Here is a 15,749-nt window from a genome sequence, read left to right as displayed (position 1 = left end):
TAATTTTGATATATATTTGGAGGATAAAACCTTCTTTTGCTTCGTATTCTAAAATTTCCTAATTAAACTATCTCACAGCAATATCATGTTCTTGAACCTTTAAGCCTCTCAGACTGTTCAGTGAGCAGACAAAGAATGTTGTTCCATAGCCGTAAGAATTTTTCATTCAAAAGAAGCATTTTTCATCACTCACCAATGTAATTCCTGGATGTATACACTGTACTTAAATATAAAATCACTGTTCATTGGATCTAAGTACACAAAGCTTACCAAAAGCTGTTTAATTAAAATAAAACATTCTTTTAACAAGTTATGATCAAAGACTTCTTCCTTTCCAGAGCTGACCTGTCAGTTTTTATCATGACTACTCACAGATACCAATGAGTTGCAAAGGAGGTCTGCAGTCCATCTCACTTGAGGAATTTGAAGCTACAAAGAATACATCCCTCATCATTATCTGTTCAAACCATCAGGTTCTTGAATAGTCTAGAGTACCACACCCCCAGTCCTTCCTTCAATACTGAAAACTAAGATAAAGGAAGCCTGAAAACCTCTCAAATCTAGCATTTTGCTTGCTGGTGTGAGAGGAGGGATGCCTAGGTGCAGTATCTTTTTCAGTCTGTTCACGTAGTCAGACAATTAAAAAAAGGATAAATAGAAGTATCACTTCCAAATACAGGGAAGATTGGGGATTAGTGCACTACCCTTGGTGGTCGGATCAAATCCCCAAGGATGAAGAGGAGGAAATAGGGCAATGCTGCTATCCTGTCTCCCAGATGAGTGCTTCAACCTACTGTATCTGACAGCTTGTACATTGGCTTCTCATTTCCTCTGCTTTCCATCAGTCTCAAAAATAAAACATTTTTAAAATCATGTTTGTTTGCTAGAAGAAAAGCAAAGGAAGGTCTGTGTTACTTAGATGATGAGAAATAGGAAAAAGCCCTGAGATTAAAATTACTCTGAAATTTTTTATTTGCCTGTTTTTTCAGTTTGACTGATGACACACAAAAAACCACCCCCACAAACCAAAAATAATCAAAAAAAAAAACCCAACCTAAACAACCTAACAAAACCCCAACCCACCCAAAACAACTATTTTAATGTTTTCCACACTTAAACTTGCAGTGATTTTAGAGACTCAGCAGTGGCTTTCTGCCATGACCCCAAACACAAGTTACAGCCCTGATACTCATGTCAAACACTTTTATCCAGTTTCTCCAGTGAAGATTTTGCAGAGTGCAATTTCTCCAGGCTGCCCCTCATCCAAGCTCCCCTGTCTCCACGAGCTTCCTTGTCTCACATTTCTCCTAAAGAGTGGGAGAAGTCGCAAGACGAAAGCTGCATATGGGATGTTTGTGTGTTTGTATCACCAGCGTCACTTACCATTAGAAGAATTCTTTGCTGGAATCTGCTTAGCAAATTACAAAGTTTCACAACAAAGTTACATTTCAAAGTTTCATTTCAAAGTTACATAAATGGACTTTTATTGAGAAGGGAACCTGATCTGAAAAAGCCAGCGCTGCAAACACTCAATCATGTATCATTTGACAGATACATGAGTAATCTCACAAAAGGTTTTGTGATAAGCGTTATATTGAAATCTTTGCCTAGCAGAACATCACTTCACCCATGGAAGAGTTTTTGTTGTCCATTTTGGATAGAGGAGAATCAAAGACATAATTATCTTAAGTGAGTGAATTGTACACATGTCTTTTGGTTCCAGTTTAAGCTTGACCTGTATTGTCAAGAGTAAAATTAATGTCGCAAATGCCACCCAGTGACTGTGATTAACCATAATTTGCATTCTTTATTGAAAGTTGATAGTCTGCATGCTACCAGCTGTGAAATTGTGCAATAAGCAATAATTAAACAATGGAAGAGAGTAAACAGAACTAGTTAGGTGTGATTTGGAGCAGTGAATAGCAAAGGTGACTTTTAAAGTTTTATTAGCACAAAGCGAGAAAAACAAATACAGCCATGTGACCTATGCTTCAACAAGTAAACAATGAACATTTGTGGAAGTCTACTAAAGGTAAAGTCACTTCATAAACAACAGTGTCGCTACTAAATAGAGACTATCCACTAGACTTACAAGATCAGAGGCTTCAAAGCCAAAGAGACTTTGTGTGGAACAAAGGAGGAACTCTCTTGAAATATGTGTATAAGTGCAGTTCACTGCCTTTAATGGTGGAATATTTGTTCCTGGAGGGTTGTTGGGTTTTTGTGGGTGTTTTTGCAGAGGGCTGGGAAGGCTGGAAACGGAAGTTGCAACTTGTCATTACATACGGGAGCCTCTGGCAGGCATTTGGCTTTTTGCTGTTTACAAGTTCCATCCAATTACACGTGTTCAAAATGTTGCGGTTGTGTACAGCACCATAGCATGGCTACCTCTGTAATGCAAACTCCTAAAAGCTCAGTTTCCTGTTGGACATTACCAATTAGATATATGTCAGAATACCTCAACTACAGCTCATGTATTCTATTTTGTTTGTCAAACGGAGTGTTATATGTTACTTATTGGATTATGAGTGGCTGTTAGGTTTGAGGACTTCTTCTGATGGAGGTATTGGCCTGGGTTTAGCAAGCTGGCCAGGCTTAATTTCAGGCATCTTTTCACCATGTCTGTACACACTTATAGTGACATCCACTGTTTCCCCACCATACTTGTTCTTGACATGGATACTGTATTTGCCTGAGTCTTCTGAGGTCACTCCCTTGATTGTTAAACTGGCATATTTCCCTTGTTCCAGTGAAAATGCAAGGTGCTCATCACGTTCAAATGTCTTGTCATTCTTGAACCAAACCACTTCGGGGTCAGGATTTCCAAATACAGTACAGGTCAGATTCAGCGTCTGAGGGAGAAAAAAAGAAGAAATTTTGAGGATAAGTCAGATCTGTTTAACCAGAATATTGTAAGTATTGCTTTCAGGCATTTCTTATTCCTAGTTAAAGTAAGACAGGTATCATGTTCTTGAGGACTGAAAAGTAGAGTTCCTAATATATTTTTTTTTCTTTAGTTCAGTCTTTCCACCATCTTACCAGTGTCTGTGATGCAGTAATAGCCTCAGGGTAACAGTGTCTGAAGATGGTAAGTCAGACTGTCATTGCAGTCCTGCCTGCAGGAGATTCCTGACAACCCATTAGTCTGACATGAGATTCAGGCAATGATAGGTTTAAAAACATCCTTGAAGTTTCCCTATATACAGCAGGGAGAACTGAGCAAATCTTTTCTGACCAAGGCCTCCTGAGGTTATTGCTTGAGACGATTTAAAAAAAAAAAAAATCACTTAAAAACAGAGTACAGAACATGAATCATTGAACATTGATTCCAGGCACTGTTATCGAGTAAAATGGAAATATTTCATGAGGAATAAATAATATACAAATGTTGCAAAGTGTTACATGCATGTAAAGTGTATTCAGAGGATAGCTGAAATGACTTAGTAGGCCATCCTGGCAGTTCAGGTATTCTCCAAGGACTGAACTGAGATTGAAGAAGCCTGAAAAATTTCCATGGTTGTTCTTCCAAATTTTTATACAGTTACCATTAAACCTTATTTTGACCCCATATACACATCTATGTCAACTTAATGTATTTAGGTGCAGTGATGACAGAATAAATGAAAGAATCATTTGAGATTTTGCATTGATTAGTGCCTACTTTGTCTACTTTGTTTGAAACTCATTCTGCTGAAAATTCTGCCCTAGACAATTACAAGTCACCTTAAGAATTTAACATATGCTATACTGTGTTCAGGGGGAAAAAGAAAGACAGAAAACCAACAAAAACTTATAGTTTCTGTCAGAACGCTTCCTTATACTTCCTCCCCTCCATATTCTCTTCAGGTTTCACCAAATCCTGACTCAGAGGGAGCAGAGAAAGTCCATCTGCATGCACACGTGCATGTTTTTGTGCAATGTTTTTCTTGAATTATGATGAGTGAATAGATGTGATATAACTCAGAGAAAATAATAAAACAGGAAGTCCCATATGTTCACAAATAGAAGCAATCTTGCATATTATATGCCTCCAAAGTCAGAGGAGACTATTGGTGGAAGATTTATATCCTCTGGGTACAACTTGGTGACAACCTAAGCGTGTGAATACTCTTAAAGAAAAGTCATCATGTAGGATGCAAAGTTAACTACCAGCATATAGGAACTAACTTTACTATAAAATATTTAAAGCAGCAATGAGACAAACACGAAAATAAAAATTTAGGAAATCAAACTGCTGTCTAACAGTATGAGTTTAAATCTCACTGTCCTTTCTGTAACTAGGCAACATTTCATGCCCTAAAAAGTGACCTCATTTAAAAGCAATTAATAATTAATTCATAATAATTAATCAGGAATTAATAAGTTAATATTTAAAACTTATCAGAGGACAGATATATTCCACAGTCATTTTAGATCATTTGGGCATGGTCTAATTTATTAAATTCTAGATGTAACCTAAAATCATTTATACTCTCTTAAGAAGCACTAGTAAAACCTTGGTGTCCATATATCTGTGTAATTATACCATTCCATTGCATGAGGAACATCCTCTGTTCTTTGGGGTTTGTTTTGGTGGTGGGTTTTTTTAGCCTTTCTTTTTTTGTTATTTCTCATACTTTCAAAACTTGTGCATGGTATCTTTTTATAAAGTATAAATATAAATTTATGGTATAAATTTAATTTAGAGGTGATTTCAGTTTCAATTTCCTGTGATTCATTTTGCTTTGCCTGATTTTAGGCACTTTCAGTACTTCCTCACACCTGTAAGGACTAACAGGATCTCAGACTAATAGTCTCCTCCTTCTATCTTAATATCCAGAGAGTTTGGGTTGAGGTTGTATGAGATCCTGCTCCACTATGACAAAAAAACACAGTGAGGGACACTAGACAGTCAGAATCATGACATTTCACCTCCATCCGTCAAGCTGACCTAGGAAGAGACTTTGAGAAAATTTACCAATTTTGACTTTGTATGTGGGCGTTTACTTACTACCTATATCAAAAAATGTGTGTATTCCCTGGCTTTCAATATCCTGTAATTATGTATTGTAATGGGACTATCCACCAATATATAGGAAGAGGGGAGAGTTCAGCCCCTTGACCCAGGCAGGTTCTTTACCCTCCTTTACTCTTACCAGCCGTAACAGTCTATGTCTGGCATACCGGAGAATGGGACCGAGATTTTGTTTCTGTTATGCTGACTCTTCCTCCTGCCTCTTCAGTTTCTCCTACAGGGCAGGAATGGACTCTCCCCTTGAACTGCTCTGCTCAGCACACAGAGCTGAAAGCCAGACCGGATTTGAGAACACAGTTAATTCAGAGCTTCTACATAATCAGCAAAAGACCAGACCCTTGCCTGCCTAAGAATGTGCCTCCTCTCACTGTGCAGTCAGCTTACTGTACCTGTGCTCATTTAGAATTTGCATGTCTCAATAATGACTACCATTAAGGTGATCTAAATTACTCTCCCGTTTTCAGCTTCTTTGAAATCTTCTGCATTCCATCCCCTTTTGCCATTAAAGTAAACCCCTCACCAGTCAGCATGACTTGTTGACAAATACTGTCCTTACCTTCCCATCCATTATGGTAACGACGTCAGGCAAACCACCAATGACTTTACCACGATCTAGGAGTTAAGGAAAAATATGTGGACCATGTGAAGTTTAGACCTCAAAATTACTCATTTCTGAATAGTTTTATAACTTAGTGCCATATTAGTCAAAGCTTTTGTTTGGACTTACCCTTAAAAAAACTGTAGCCCCTAGTTAATTAAACATAATACATTTTTTGTGATATTTTGTGTTATTTCTTTCTAATGTATTTTCAGAGTTTTTAGCAGAGACTGTGCTATAGCATTGTAAACTGATTCACAAAACAACCTTGAAGCTACTACTGAGCTAGACAGTTTGTGCTTTGGGCAGAGAGCAAAGCAAGGAGGATGCTTTTAGCATCTTGTTGATATCTAAACTCAAAGGAAAATTTGTTCTGCCACTTTCTTTGTGGGCAGGACCATCTTGTCATTACCAGAGGAACTGGCAGAAAAACACCAGAATTTCTACAGCCCCTAAACAGTAACAAGATTCCTCACTGTGTCACACTGTGTCTGTGTCTCAGCAAGCAATACCAAACAGGTATCAGCATGTAATTTTTTACTTAATAGGTAGAACCCAATATTCAGTATCATCATCAGCTTTCAGAGTCAACATCTCCTTGTATGACACCCAGAAGCTCACACCTCACAAAACATCTGCAGACACAAGAAGGTACAGGGGAGGCTTGCAAGTTGTATAAAACTTTTGGTGGGTTTCCATTTGAATAATAAAAAAAAAAAAGCCACAAATTACTAATATTATTTCAATGTTATGTACTGTCAGGGGATTTATGTAGCCACCAAACTCTGACAGCTATGGCAGCATATCATGACGGATCCTTTAACACTAGACTGCATTGTAGAACACCTTTGGTAAAACACGAAGTAAACTTACTCTTCTCAGCAAAAGCAGCGGCCCTGTTGAGGAAGAGAAGAAAATAAATACATATGTTACTAATGAAATTATTAATAAAATATTTTTCTATAAGTAAAGATGTTGTTACAACATTAAAATGCAAAAGATGTAGCACTTACTTGAGTCGCTGGAATTCTGTATATGCATCATCAAAAGCTGTAACAAAATAATTGAGAGAGTTACTGTCCATGAACACAGCTTGCCCTTGGGGCTCAGTATAAACATTTAAACACATACTCATGTTAAAGTTCTTTTAAAACAAATACAGGGTTACACAGTAGCAAAATGGGAAACCAAACCCCTGAAACCCAATGTCACTGGTGATGAAAACAGATATATGTCTAAAAAGATCATAAGAGTTAAGCAACTAAACTGCAACTGGTTCTGATCAAAGACTTTGGTTCTACTGTCACTCCTCTGACTACAGCCAGTAAATTCTGCTTAATCCATGAGAAGTTGCCATGTAAGTGTGATCCTATAAACATACCTTGCCCAGACAGATCAAGGGTGCGTTTGTAGGACTCCTTGGCACCAAAGATTTCAAAAGTGTAGTTCCCCTTATCCTTTTCAGTGGGTTCACATATCTGCAGCCAGGCAACATCCTCTCCACCTCCAATCTTCATCTTTTCACCAGAAGAAATCTTAGATTCCCTAGAAAAAATTAACAGAAATGGGTTTGAACATTCTTTTCATGTTTATTCTCCATAGGAGATCATCTATAAAAGGTTACAAAGGATACTATACTATTCCTAAACTACATATAGATTGCAGCTATGGGGGTATGAAACACTTTGGAACAATTATCTTGAGCTTTCATTCCAAAAATTAATTTGTTCACCCTCTTCTCACTCTCCCCTGCACATATGCAATCACCTGTGTTTATATCTATATGCACATACATGTTTGTATGCAAGAAAGGTACACGACTAGAGTTCTGTACACTTCATACACGCTAACATAGAATACATAATAGTAAACTGGAGGCAAATAAGCTTTTCTGATGCAGAAAAAAAATCTTTAGCTTTCAATAATTTCAAAAATCTATTAAGAAAACAATAAAAGATTTGCATAGAATTTATTACTCCTGTATCAAGTGAAAATACACTTCTGGGGTTTTTTAAGGACAAGACAAGAAGCATATTTCCTACTGCAGATAACTAGTAAGTCTTTAAACAAAAAGTGGCATTATATTGACTTATCATCATTTCCTAAATTAAGAATATAAGAAATGCCCTACTGATCCAGATCAGGGGCTCTTCTGATCCATAAACTGTCATTAAGAGACGTTATAAAATCTGAAATATTATGGGGGGAAGGTGACTGAATTTAAGAATAAATATGCATGCTGATATTTCTGTATTAGCCATGTAGCATTCTCTGGTTTTATATTTCCATGAAATGGATGGTGGAATGGATTAAGTCACTTTTAAAACTCAAGCAGATACAGCAAAAGAGAGAAGCAAAAAATATTCTTCTTTTCATTTCCATCATATTAGTATTAAACTTAGTGAAAGAAGGAGCAGAACTTACTGAATACTATCTATGTGAAAAGAGAATATGAAGTACTGGAAAGAGTAATTCATTCATATAGTCCAGTTACTAAATGAATGCCACTGAATTGTAAATAGAAAATTATAAAGATGACATTGTTTCTCAAGTAAAATTGAAAAAATATTCTCATCTACCTATGAGACCAACTGACTTTCATTTCTTCATTGTAGTACTTCATGAAACACTGAAGCCTTATTCCTTCCTCTGTGCAAAGGATCTTCAGTGGAGAGGCTGTCTTACCTGCGTAAAACAGAATATATGCAGATCAAACAGGGTAGTGGGATGAACAGGAAAGTCAAATGGACTATTTGTAGTGTTAAAACTAAAAAAAAAAACCAAAACCCACACAAAATCTGTGCCACAATTCTCAACTACCACAAAGAGAGATCTGATTTATGTCAGGTAAAAGTTTAGAGTGAGTTTACGGTTTTATTGTCATATACAAGCATTATGACTAGCAAGATCCATTGTGAAATAACAAGCAGGTCCTGTAGTTGCTGAGAAACAATACTGTCATTATTCTAATCGCACAAAAATTTTATTCTTCTGCAACCCCTGTTCTTTCAGTGGAAGGACTCTCAACTTCTTGCTGGAAGCAGGATCAGAATCTCGTTCTCTTTGTATCAAAGTTGACTTACTAATGGGAAGCAGAAAGAAAATTATTGCTACAGCATTGTCAGACTATCTAAACCAAAAAAGCCAGATGGAATAATCCTTAGTTCCCTTTTAACAGTGGCAATTATCAAGGTCAACTGCCGATTCAGAAGTTTAATAACATGCCCATAATAATATAAGCATCATGACTCTCCGAAATTTCCCACTTCAAATAAAAATTGCCTGCCTCAGGCTCACATAACTTTAACATAAAAAAACTGTGTGAAAATCCAAGACAGCATTTACTTACCGCTGACTCCACTCAATGCCAGCATTATATCATCATACACTAAAGAGAAAAAAAAAGAAAGAAAATGTACATCAAAATTATTAAAATATAGCTTTTCTATGTTCAGTTTTGTTAAAGCAACATGGGAAATCTTCACATCCTTAGGCATAGAAAACCATTAGAATTGCAACAGGGGTGTGGGAGAAATTGGACTCTCTGTGTACAACATACGAATTCTGTGCTGTGTGTGAAGTCAGCTGTCTGCTGTCAAATCTTTGTCTTCGTGTCACTCAGGCCAGAAATAATACAAGGTCATTAAAGCTGGATAGTTCACATTCAAAGTAGGTGCAAGGGGAAGAATAATTACTGCATTCCAGGTGAAAACAGTTTTCACCTGCTCCCTAGGATGGCAGTTGACAAAGGTAAACCCCCTCAACAGCAAGTGAAAGAAAACAGGTATAATATCAAACTTTTGCGTTATCACAGGGATGATCAGTTTTTGGAAGGGTAGAACCCTGGAGACCAGGACGGAAGAGGAAGGAACTCTCTCACAGCAGAAGCATCCTTTTCAGTGTCATTGTGTAAGAAGGAAAGACAGAGAAACAAAGAAGCACCATAATCTGAAAAATGCAAATTCAAGACTGAAGAATTGATGCAGAGGATAAATGCCTCAGAGACTATCAGGTGATGATAACAGCCTTCTGAGGTAACCCACAGCTTAAGAACTCAGTCTGATATTCATTTTTTCCTCTTATTTCAGGTCTTTGCTCAACCTGCTGAAAAAAAAATATTGAGATGTTTGGTAAATCAAGTTAATTTCTGAACGTGTCTTTCCCCTTCTATTAGAACCCAGCAAAAAATATTTATTATTGGATCAAATATCTGCATGCAGGTGGGGTGAATCAAGGTCCACTTTGGCCTAGTAGGTGGGACCGTAAGCAGAGAAGCCCAGGGAAGGTCTCTCTACTAAAGTCAAGTAAAAGTCATTTATGTTCACAACTGACCAGGCTTTGTTATAGACTCACACGTAAACTAACACATTTTTTTTTAAAGTATTTAAACATACATAGAATTACAGCAGCTCACAGTGATATCTGATAACGTATGAAACCTTATTTAAATGCCTATCATCAGTGCATTTTAGACTAGATTCTCTTACCCTTATTTGCATTTATATTCATTTGAATGCCCATGCACACTGAGCTTGAAGTAACCTACCCCATACAATACGCAGTGTTCCAGGGCACTGTTCATGCTAAACTTCTCTGATTATCCTTTACATTTCAAAGCTAACTCCACCATTTAGAAGACTAACTGTCTGATTTAACACTGCAGTTCTTGTAGTTTTCTGGTTGGCATTTTCAAAGCCTCCTGGAGCCACAGAATTAGACACTGAATTCTCTAAATAGGCATTTCACTGTACTTTTCCAACAGAGCACAGTGTACCTGCCATACCTGAAGTATAGTCTCTGGAATCTAGAAGGAATCTTGACCATAACGTGAAGAACTGCTGTACCTTTTGTTTATTTCAGTGGTCAGGATACCCCTTACTTGAAAATCCATAGGCTAAGGGAATGATCTCTGTGTATGTATCAAAGGACAGGAAGAGAGGGGGTGGTAAATGAGGATGTATTGGGTAGTGTGGGATCTGAGCATGACATAAATGGTATGGAATAAGGGGTGGAGATTGTACTGGTTGTGGTTCTGTTCCTCAGACTGCCCCACCAGTGAGGGCTGAGGGAGCACAAGAAGTTGGGAGGGGACACAGCTGAGACAGCTGACTCCAACTGTCCAAAGCAATACTCTATACCATGTGAAGTCATGCCCAGCAATATAAAGCTGGGGAAAGTAGGAGGAAGGATGGATGCTCAGAGTTACAGTGCTGCTTTCCCCACGTCACCATTACACGTGATGGAGCCCTGCTGTCCTGAAGATGGCTGAACAGCTGCCTGCCGATGGGAAGTGGTGAATTAATTCCTTGCTTTGCTTGATTTGTCTGTGTGGCTTTTGCTTAACCTGTTAAACTGTCTTTTTCTCAACCTAATAGTTTTCTCACTTCGACCCTCCTGATTCTCTCCCCCATTCCACTGGGGTGGTGGGGAGTGAGTGAGTGGCTGAGTGGGTCTGAGCTGCCTGCTAGGGTTAATCCACAAAACACCTTTACAATTTTACAATCAAAATAGCTCTCAGTCCCCACTGACAGTCCCACACCAACTATTCAGCACTTTGGTGCTTTAGGGGATTTTGTAGACATTAAAGCTTAACAAATTTGAGAGAGAGAGAGAGCGCTCTACAGAAGATATCACATAAAAGGGAGTGTCTGTTTGATTAGAAACTTACTTCATTTCTAGCCTGTCAGAGTTCTAGAAATTAATCATTACAATGCCCGGTGTTGCCCCTCCTAAACTGATCTAAACTGTTCAGGCCTCTAAAACTTAAGAAGAGAATTGTAATGCGAAGGATGCCAACCGTATTTGCTAACTTGCCATTTGCAAAGATAGCTCTTGAGAACATGTGGAGATCATTATTTCAGTGTAGTAAACTGAATGTTACCTTTTCCTGATACTTCAAGAGAAGATACATCATGACCTCTGTCATCTGATAGTGTTGCCTTATAAACTCCTTCATCTTTGCGAGACAGCTACAAGGAAAACACAAGATGATTACTGACTGTCTTGATAATGGTACATTTGCTCTACCCCTGCATGTTTTTCTATGCCAAACAACATACATTGTACTGCATTTTGGATAAATAATGTTATAAGAGATGAGGTGAAAACTATGAATGGCTTGTGTATGATTTTTTTTACGGAGTTGTAGTTAGTTCTTAAGTCTAAAACATATTCAGATTTCAGTTCAAATGCCTTGAGAAATGGTGTTTTTTCACTTATGCCAGAAAGATAAACAAGATTGATCCTGGTCAGTAGAAACTATAAGCAGTGTAGAAAGATGTAACAGAGGGTAACTTCAACCAACATGAACATTAGAAATGCAATTTTTCTTCAACCAAAATAATCACTTTTTGAATCAATCCATGTAAAGCATAACAACAGATCTATATCCTTTAACTGTCCAAATACTACCTCAGTTGCTTTCATTCAAGCAGCAATTGTAGTCAAATTCTATCTATGCTAGGTAAATAATTAATTCATTACCCTTGGAGAGCACTCTAAAAGCTAACACAGTCATATTGCATTAAAGGCAGTAGGGGGGGTTGTTTTGGGTGGTTTTGTTTTAATTTATTCTAAAACCTGAAGGAAAATATATAAACAATTATATATAGATTAGAGGTTATTTAATTGAGTCTTAGACTTAAACAAATCCATAAACAAGTAAATCATAGTAGGGGCAGCATAGCAATTTAAGACAAGCAGAAGCCACCACCTCCATAAAAAGTCTACTCAAGAAAAATTAAGCCACTGCAAAGTCAGTATCCTCTTGCAAGTGAATTGAAGGAAGGAAATTAGAAGAATATTAAATCAATAAATAAATCAATTAACAGAATGTACGTTATGCTGAAAGCAGAAAAACTCTATCCAGGGAGGTTTTGGCATTTGATGAAGGCAGCAACTATGCAAGCTTATGCTTCAGACACAACATGGGTTATCCTGTTTGCATAAAGACAAATCTTAAGATGCCATATATCTCAAACCTATTCGTTTTAGGTAATAAAACTGAAACACCCATGGAAATTAGGTGCCTGAACAAATCGAAAAATTAAGGAGCAGTAAGAAAGAATGAGATAGAGTTCACCTAAGAACACTGAAGCAACTTAAGCATTAACTGAGCTGTTAACAGAAATAGATACTCTTTTACTAGCATTAGTTGCTCACCAACTAACTGAAGGATAGCAAATATGTTTTTTCTTAAAATGTTTCACAGAAATCATGATCGCTGGGTTAGTGCTCTGCCTGGCAAACCTGTAGTGTGTCAAGTGAAAGCTGTCATTTCTAAACAGTAGCTGATACTGTACCCTGGGAATGCAGAGGTGACATCCCCCTGTCTGCAAATCAGGCAACTCATCAACATCAATGCCAGAGCCGTCCTTATACCACTTGAAAGTAGTCTCCTTCTTTGTGTTTGCAACCTGTACAACAGAAAAGGCACATAAGCATGGCTGTTTCCTGAAGAAGGCTATCGCACTGTAAGTAGTCCCACAGGAATTTTCAATATAAGAAATCACTCTTTTTTACAACACATATCAAATAAAGCTAAGTAAAAAAAACAATTACAACTAAATCCTACTAAGCAAATCTTACTCATAAGGTATTTGTTTGCATCACACGACTGGTCAGAAATATACAGCTTACAGCTTCAGAGCCCTGTCAAATCCTTAAAGGGAATCATGTCAATGTCTTTCCTTAAACATTTTTGCACCCTTGCTGTGCGGTTGAAGTTTGCCTAGAGATATCTGTGAGAAGTATCTTTGAAAATAGAGCTGCTGAACTCTCCTTTATCTTTTCGTATTTGCCATGTGTTTCCGGAGATCTGTAACACAGAACTTAGTTCCTATCTTAGAGAGTCTTCAGCCAACTTGCAGATTTGTCCCAACTACCTAAGCGATGTCTTTCAGGGATGAACTACAGAGAGAAACTGAAAATACTATTCTGAAAGCATTTGAGACTTAAAAATTTTGAACTGCTCTGGAATTCCTTTTTTTCCTAGTACATTGTGTACTATGGGCAGTACAAAGACTTGAGCAATCCTACAAATTGCAGTCTCTCCCAACACAAAGGGGCTTAACAACATAGCGCAAATGCAGAGAAGTTCCTTTAAAGCCAGAATTTTGCTCTAGTAACAGCAGCTCATCTAAGCAATGCATAAATAGACCACATCTATGCCCCAAGTACTGTTATAATTTTGAAATATCAGTTGTGTATTGGTGATGTTTAAAATATCTCTGGATGAATGACCTTAACCTATGAATTCAAAGAAGCTAAAAGCAACGCTTCTTTTAGAAGCCCTGGCAATATTTATAATTTTTTCTCCCTTTCAGTAACACTATTTGACATCACTATCACCATACCTTTATAAATATCATCACAAAAATGCAATGGTATTTCCGTGCATAACCTGAATTCCCGGTCAGTGTGGCTTTGGTGGAAGGACAGAGCTGGCAGGACATTTCGCAGTCCCCAGGCAGTTGCTTTTAAAAGTCCCTTTTAAAAAGAACTGAACAAATGGATAGAGGGTAGCCCAGAAGTTAACACAGTTCTGCGAGAGTTTTCAAGTGACTTGCTTGGAGGAAAAAACATGCAACAATTTCTAACCCGTTCACATTAGAGAAGTCATTCCATAGATGGACAGCTCTAAGAACACTCTCTATAGAAGTGGCTAGACAAATAGGAGGTCCTATTCCTGGACATCTCTACAAAACCTTCTCAAATAAATCACATATATTGCTGCTTAATAACCAGTGTGGTTGCTGTGAATCTCTGACAGTATTTAGGATCACAACCTGGCCCAAAGCAATGCCTTGCTTGAGAAAAGTGAGCAGCGTTTTACAGTCACCCGTCACTACAACGTGGCTATTGCCATAGTCATATGACATGAGTAGCAACTTTATTTGAACAAAGCCCGAAGGAACAAGCCTTTAATGCTTTTCAACAATTTTTCATCAGACTGTTAACACTCAATCTGACAATAAATAGACTGAGTTTCAGACACTTGCAATTTGCAGTGCTGAAGTTATTTCATGTTGACATTTACTATGAAAAGTTACCTTTTTCACTGTTTAGCCACAGACCAAAAAACTTGCTTTTAACAGACAGAGAACAAATAAGGGTCAAAGTTACTTGGATTCTGAACATTCTGAAATTAGACATACTTGAAGAAAAATTATAGTAGATGCTGGCATATGAAGAAAAATAAACACAGAATTGAAAGTAAACACCATCAAGTTATCATTCAGATGGACAAACTTGTCCCACTGGCATGTAGGAGCTACAATACCAAGAACAAAGTCATCAATACAAGCTATTTCAGAATTAAATACTAAAAGTCATTCAAAAGTCAATCAGATGCAATCACACAGAAAATAAGTGGTACATGAAGTAACATGTATTACTTTTGATATACTCTTATAACACAATCCATATTTGTTCATTATTACTCTTATGGACCTGGATCATACAGTCAGTCCTCCACCGTACATAAGTTTCCAGTTGGCCTGGTTTCCTAATACCCCTATTTTATGCCATGGCCTTTGAGGAAGTGAAGGTAAAAAGCCCTTTCTTACAGTTACTTCTTTCACATTATCCCAGGCTCTTTCAAGAGGTACGAACATCCATGACAATTATTTTTGCACAGGAGCACTAAACAGAGCCTAGAAGAGACCCAGGCCAAGTGCTATAATATGGCCTAGGGAGGGAGAGGTTGTTCCTTGGGTGTTTATGTTACCACAGAAATAGTCCAGGGCAGCCACACTTCTAACCTGAATGTCAGGTATCTCAAGTTTGTAGGACAAATCCAGGCTTTATTGTGCAAGCTCTTCCAATGTACAAATAGTAGTTAAACAGGCATAAACAACAGTACCATGTGAACCTAATGGCCAGTCACATACTAACAGTAACAAGTATTATAAGGTCAATGGCATAGTTAAAATGATGAGTGTGCAAACAGCCCACAGCCTAGATTTCATTTGCATAAAATGTTCTAACCTTATGAACTAAAAGTACACTTGTGAAAAGCATGTAATCAGATGCTCAGCCTTTCACGGTTTCAGTGGTGTAAACAGAATCCACAGTCAATGAAAAGAAGGATAATTTCAGATCAATTTGTAGAGTATTAACACTAGTATAACTGGTTCA

General features: G+C 37.6%; 1 protein-coding gene across 1 annotated transcript in view; it reads right to left on the bottom strand.

Moving 5' to 3' along the window:
• Positions 1–2,522: 2,522 nt before the first annotated feature.
• MYOM2 (myomesin 2) overlaps positions 2,523–15,749 on the bottom strand; it is a 58,968-nt gene continuing 45,741 nt past the window's right edge. The window contains exons 25-33 of the mRNA XM_010133337.1: positions 12,914–13,027; positions 11,494–11,581; positions 8,962–9,000; positions 8,192–8,297; positions 6,994–7,157; positions 6,626–6,662; positions 6,486–6,508; positions 5,571–5,626; positions 2,523–2,852 (exon numbers count right to left, since the gene is read on the bottom strand). Of these exons, the coding sequence (XP_010131639.1) occupies positions 2,523–2,852; positions 5,571–5,626; positions 6,486–6,508; positions 6,626–6,662; positions 6,994–7,157; positions 8,192–8,297; positions 8,962–9,000; positions 11,494–11,581; positions 12,914–13,027 (957 nt within the window). The remainder of the gene's footprint in view (positions 2,853–5,570; positions 5,627–6,485; positions 6,509–6,625; positions 6,663–6,993; positions 7,158–8,191; positions 8,298–8,961; positions 9,001–11,493; positions 11,582–12,913; positions 13,028–15,749) is intronic.

The sequence above is a fragment of the Buceros rhinoceros genome, unplaced genomic scaffold (genome assembly GCF_000710305.1).
Source record: "Buceros rhinoceros silvestris isolate BGI_N320 unplaced genomic scaffold, ASM71030v1 scaffold9053, whole genome shotgun sequence".
Taxonomy (NCBI): Eukaryota; Metazoa; Chordata; class Aves; order Bucerotiformes; family Bucerotidae; genus Buceros; species Buceros rhinoceros.
Note: the sequence above shows the minus strand (reverse complement) of the source record. Positions and strands in the feature narration are given on the sequence as shown.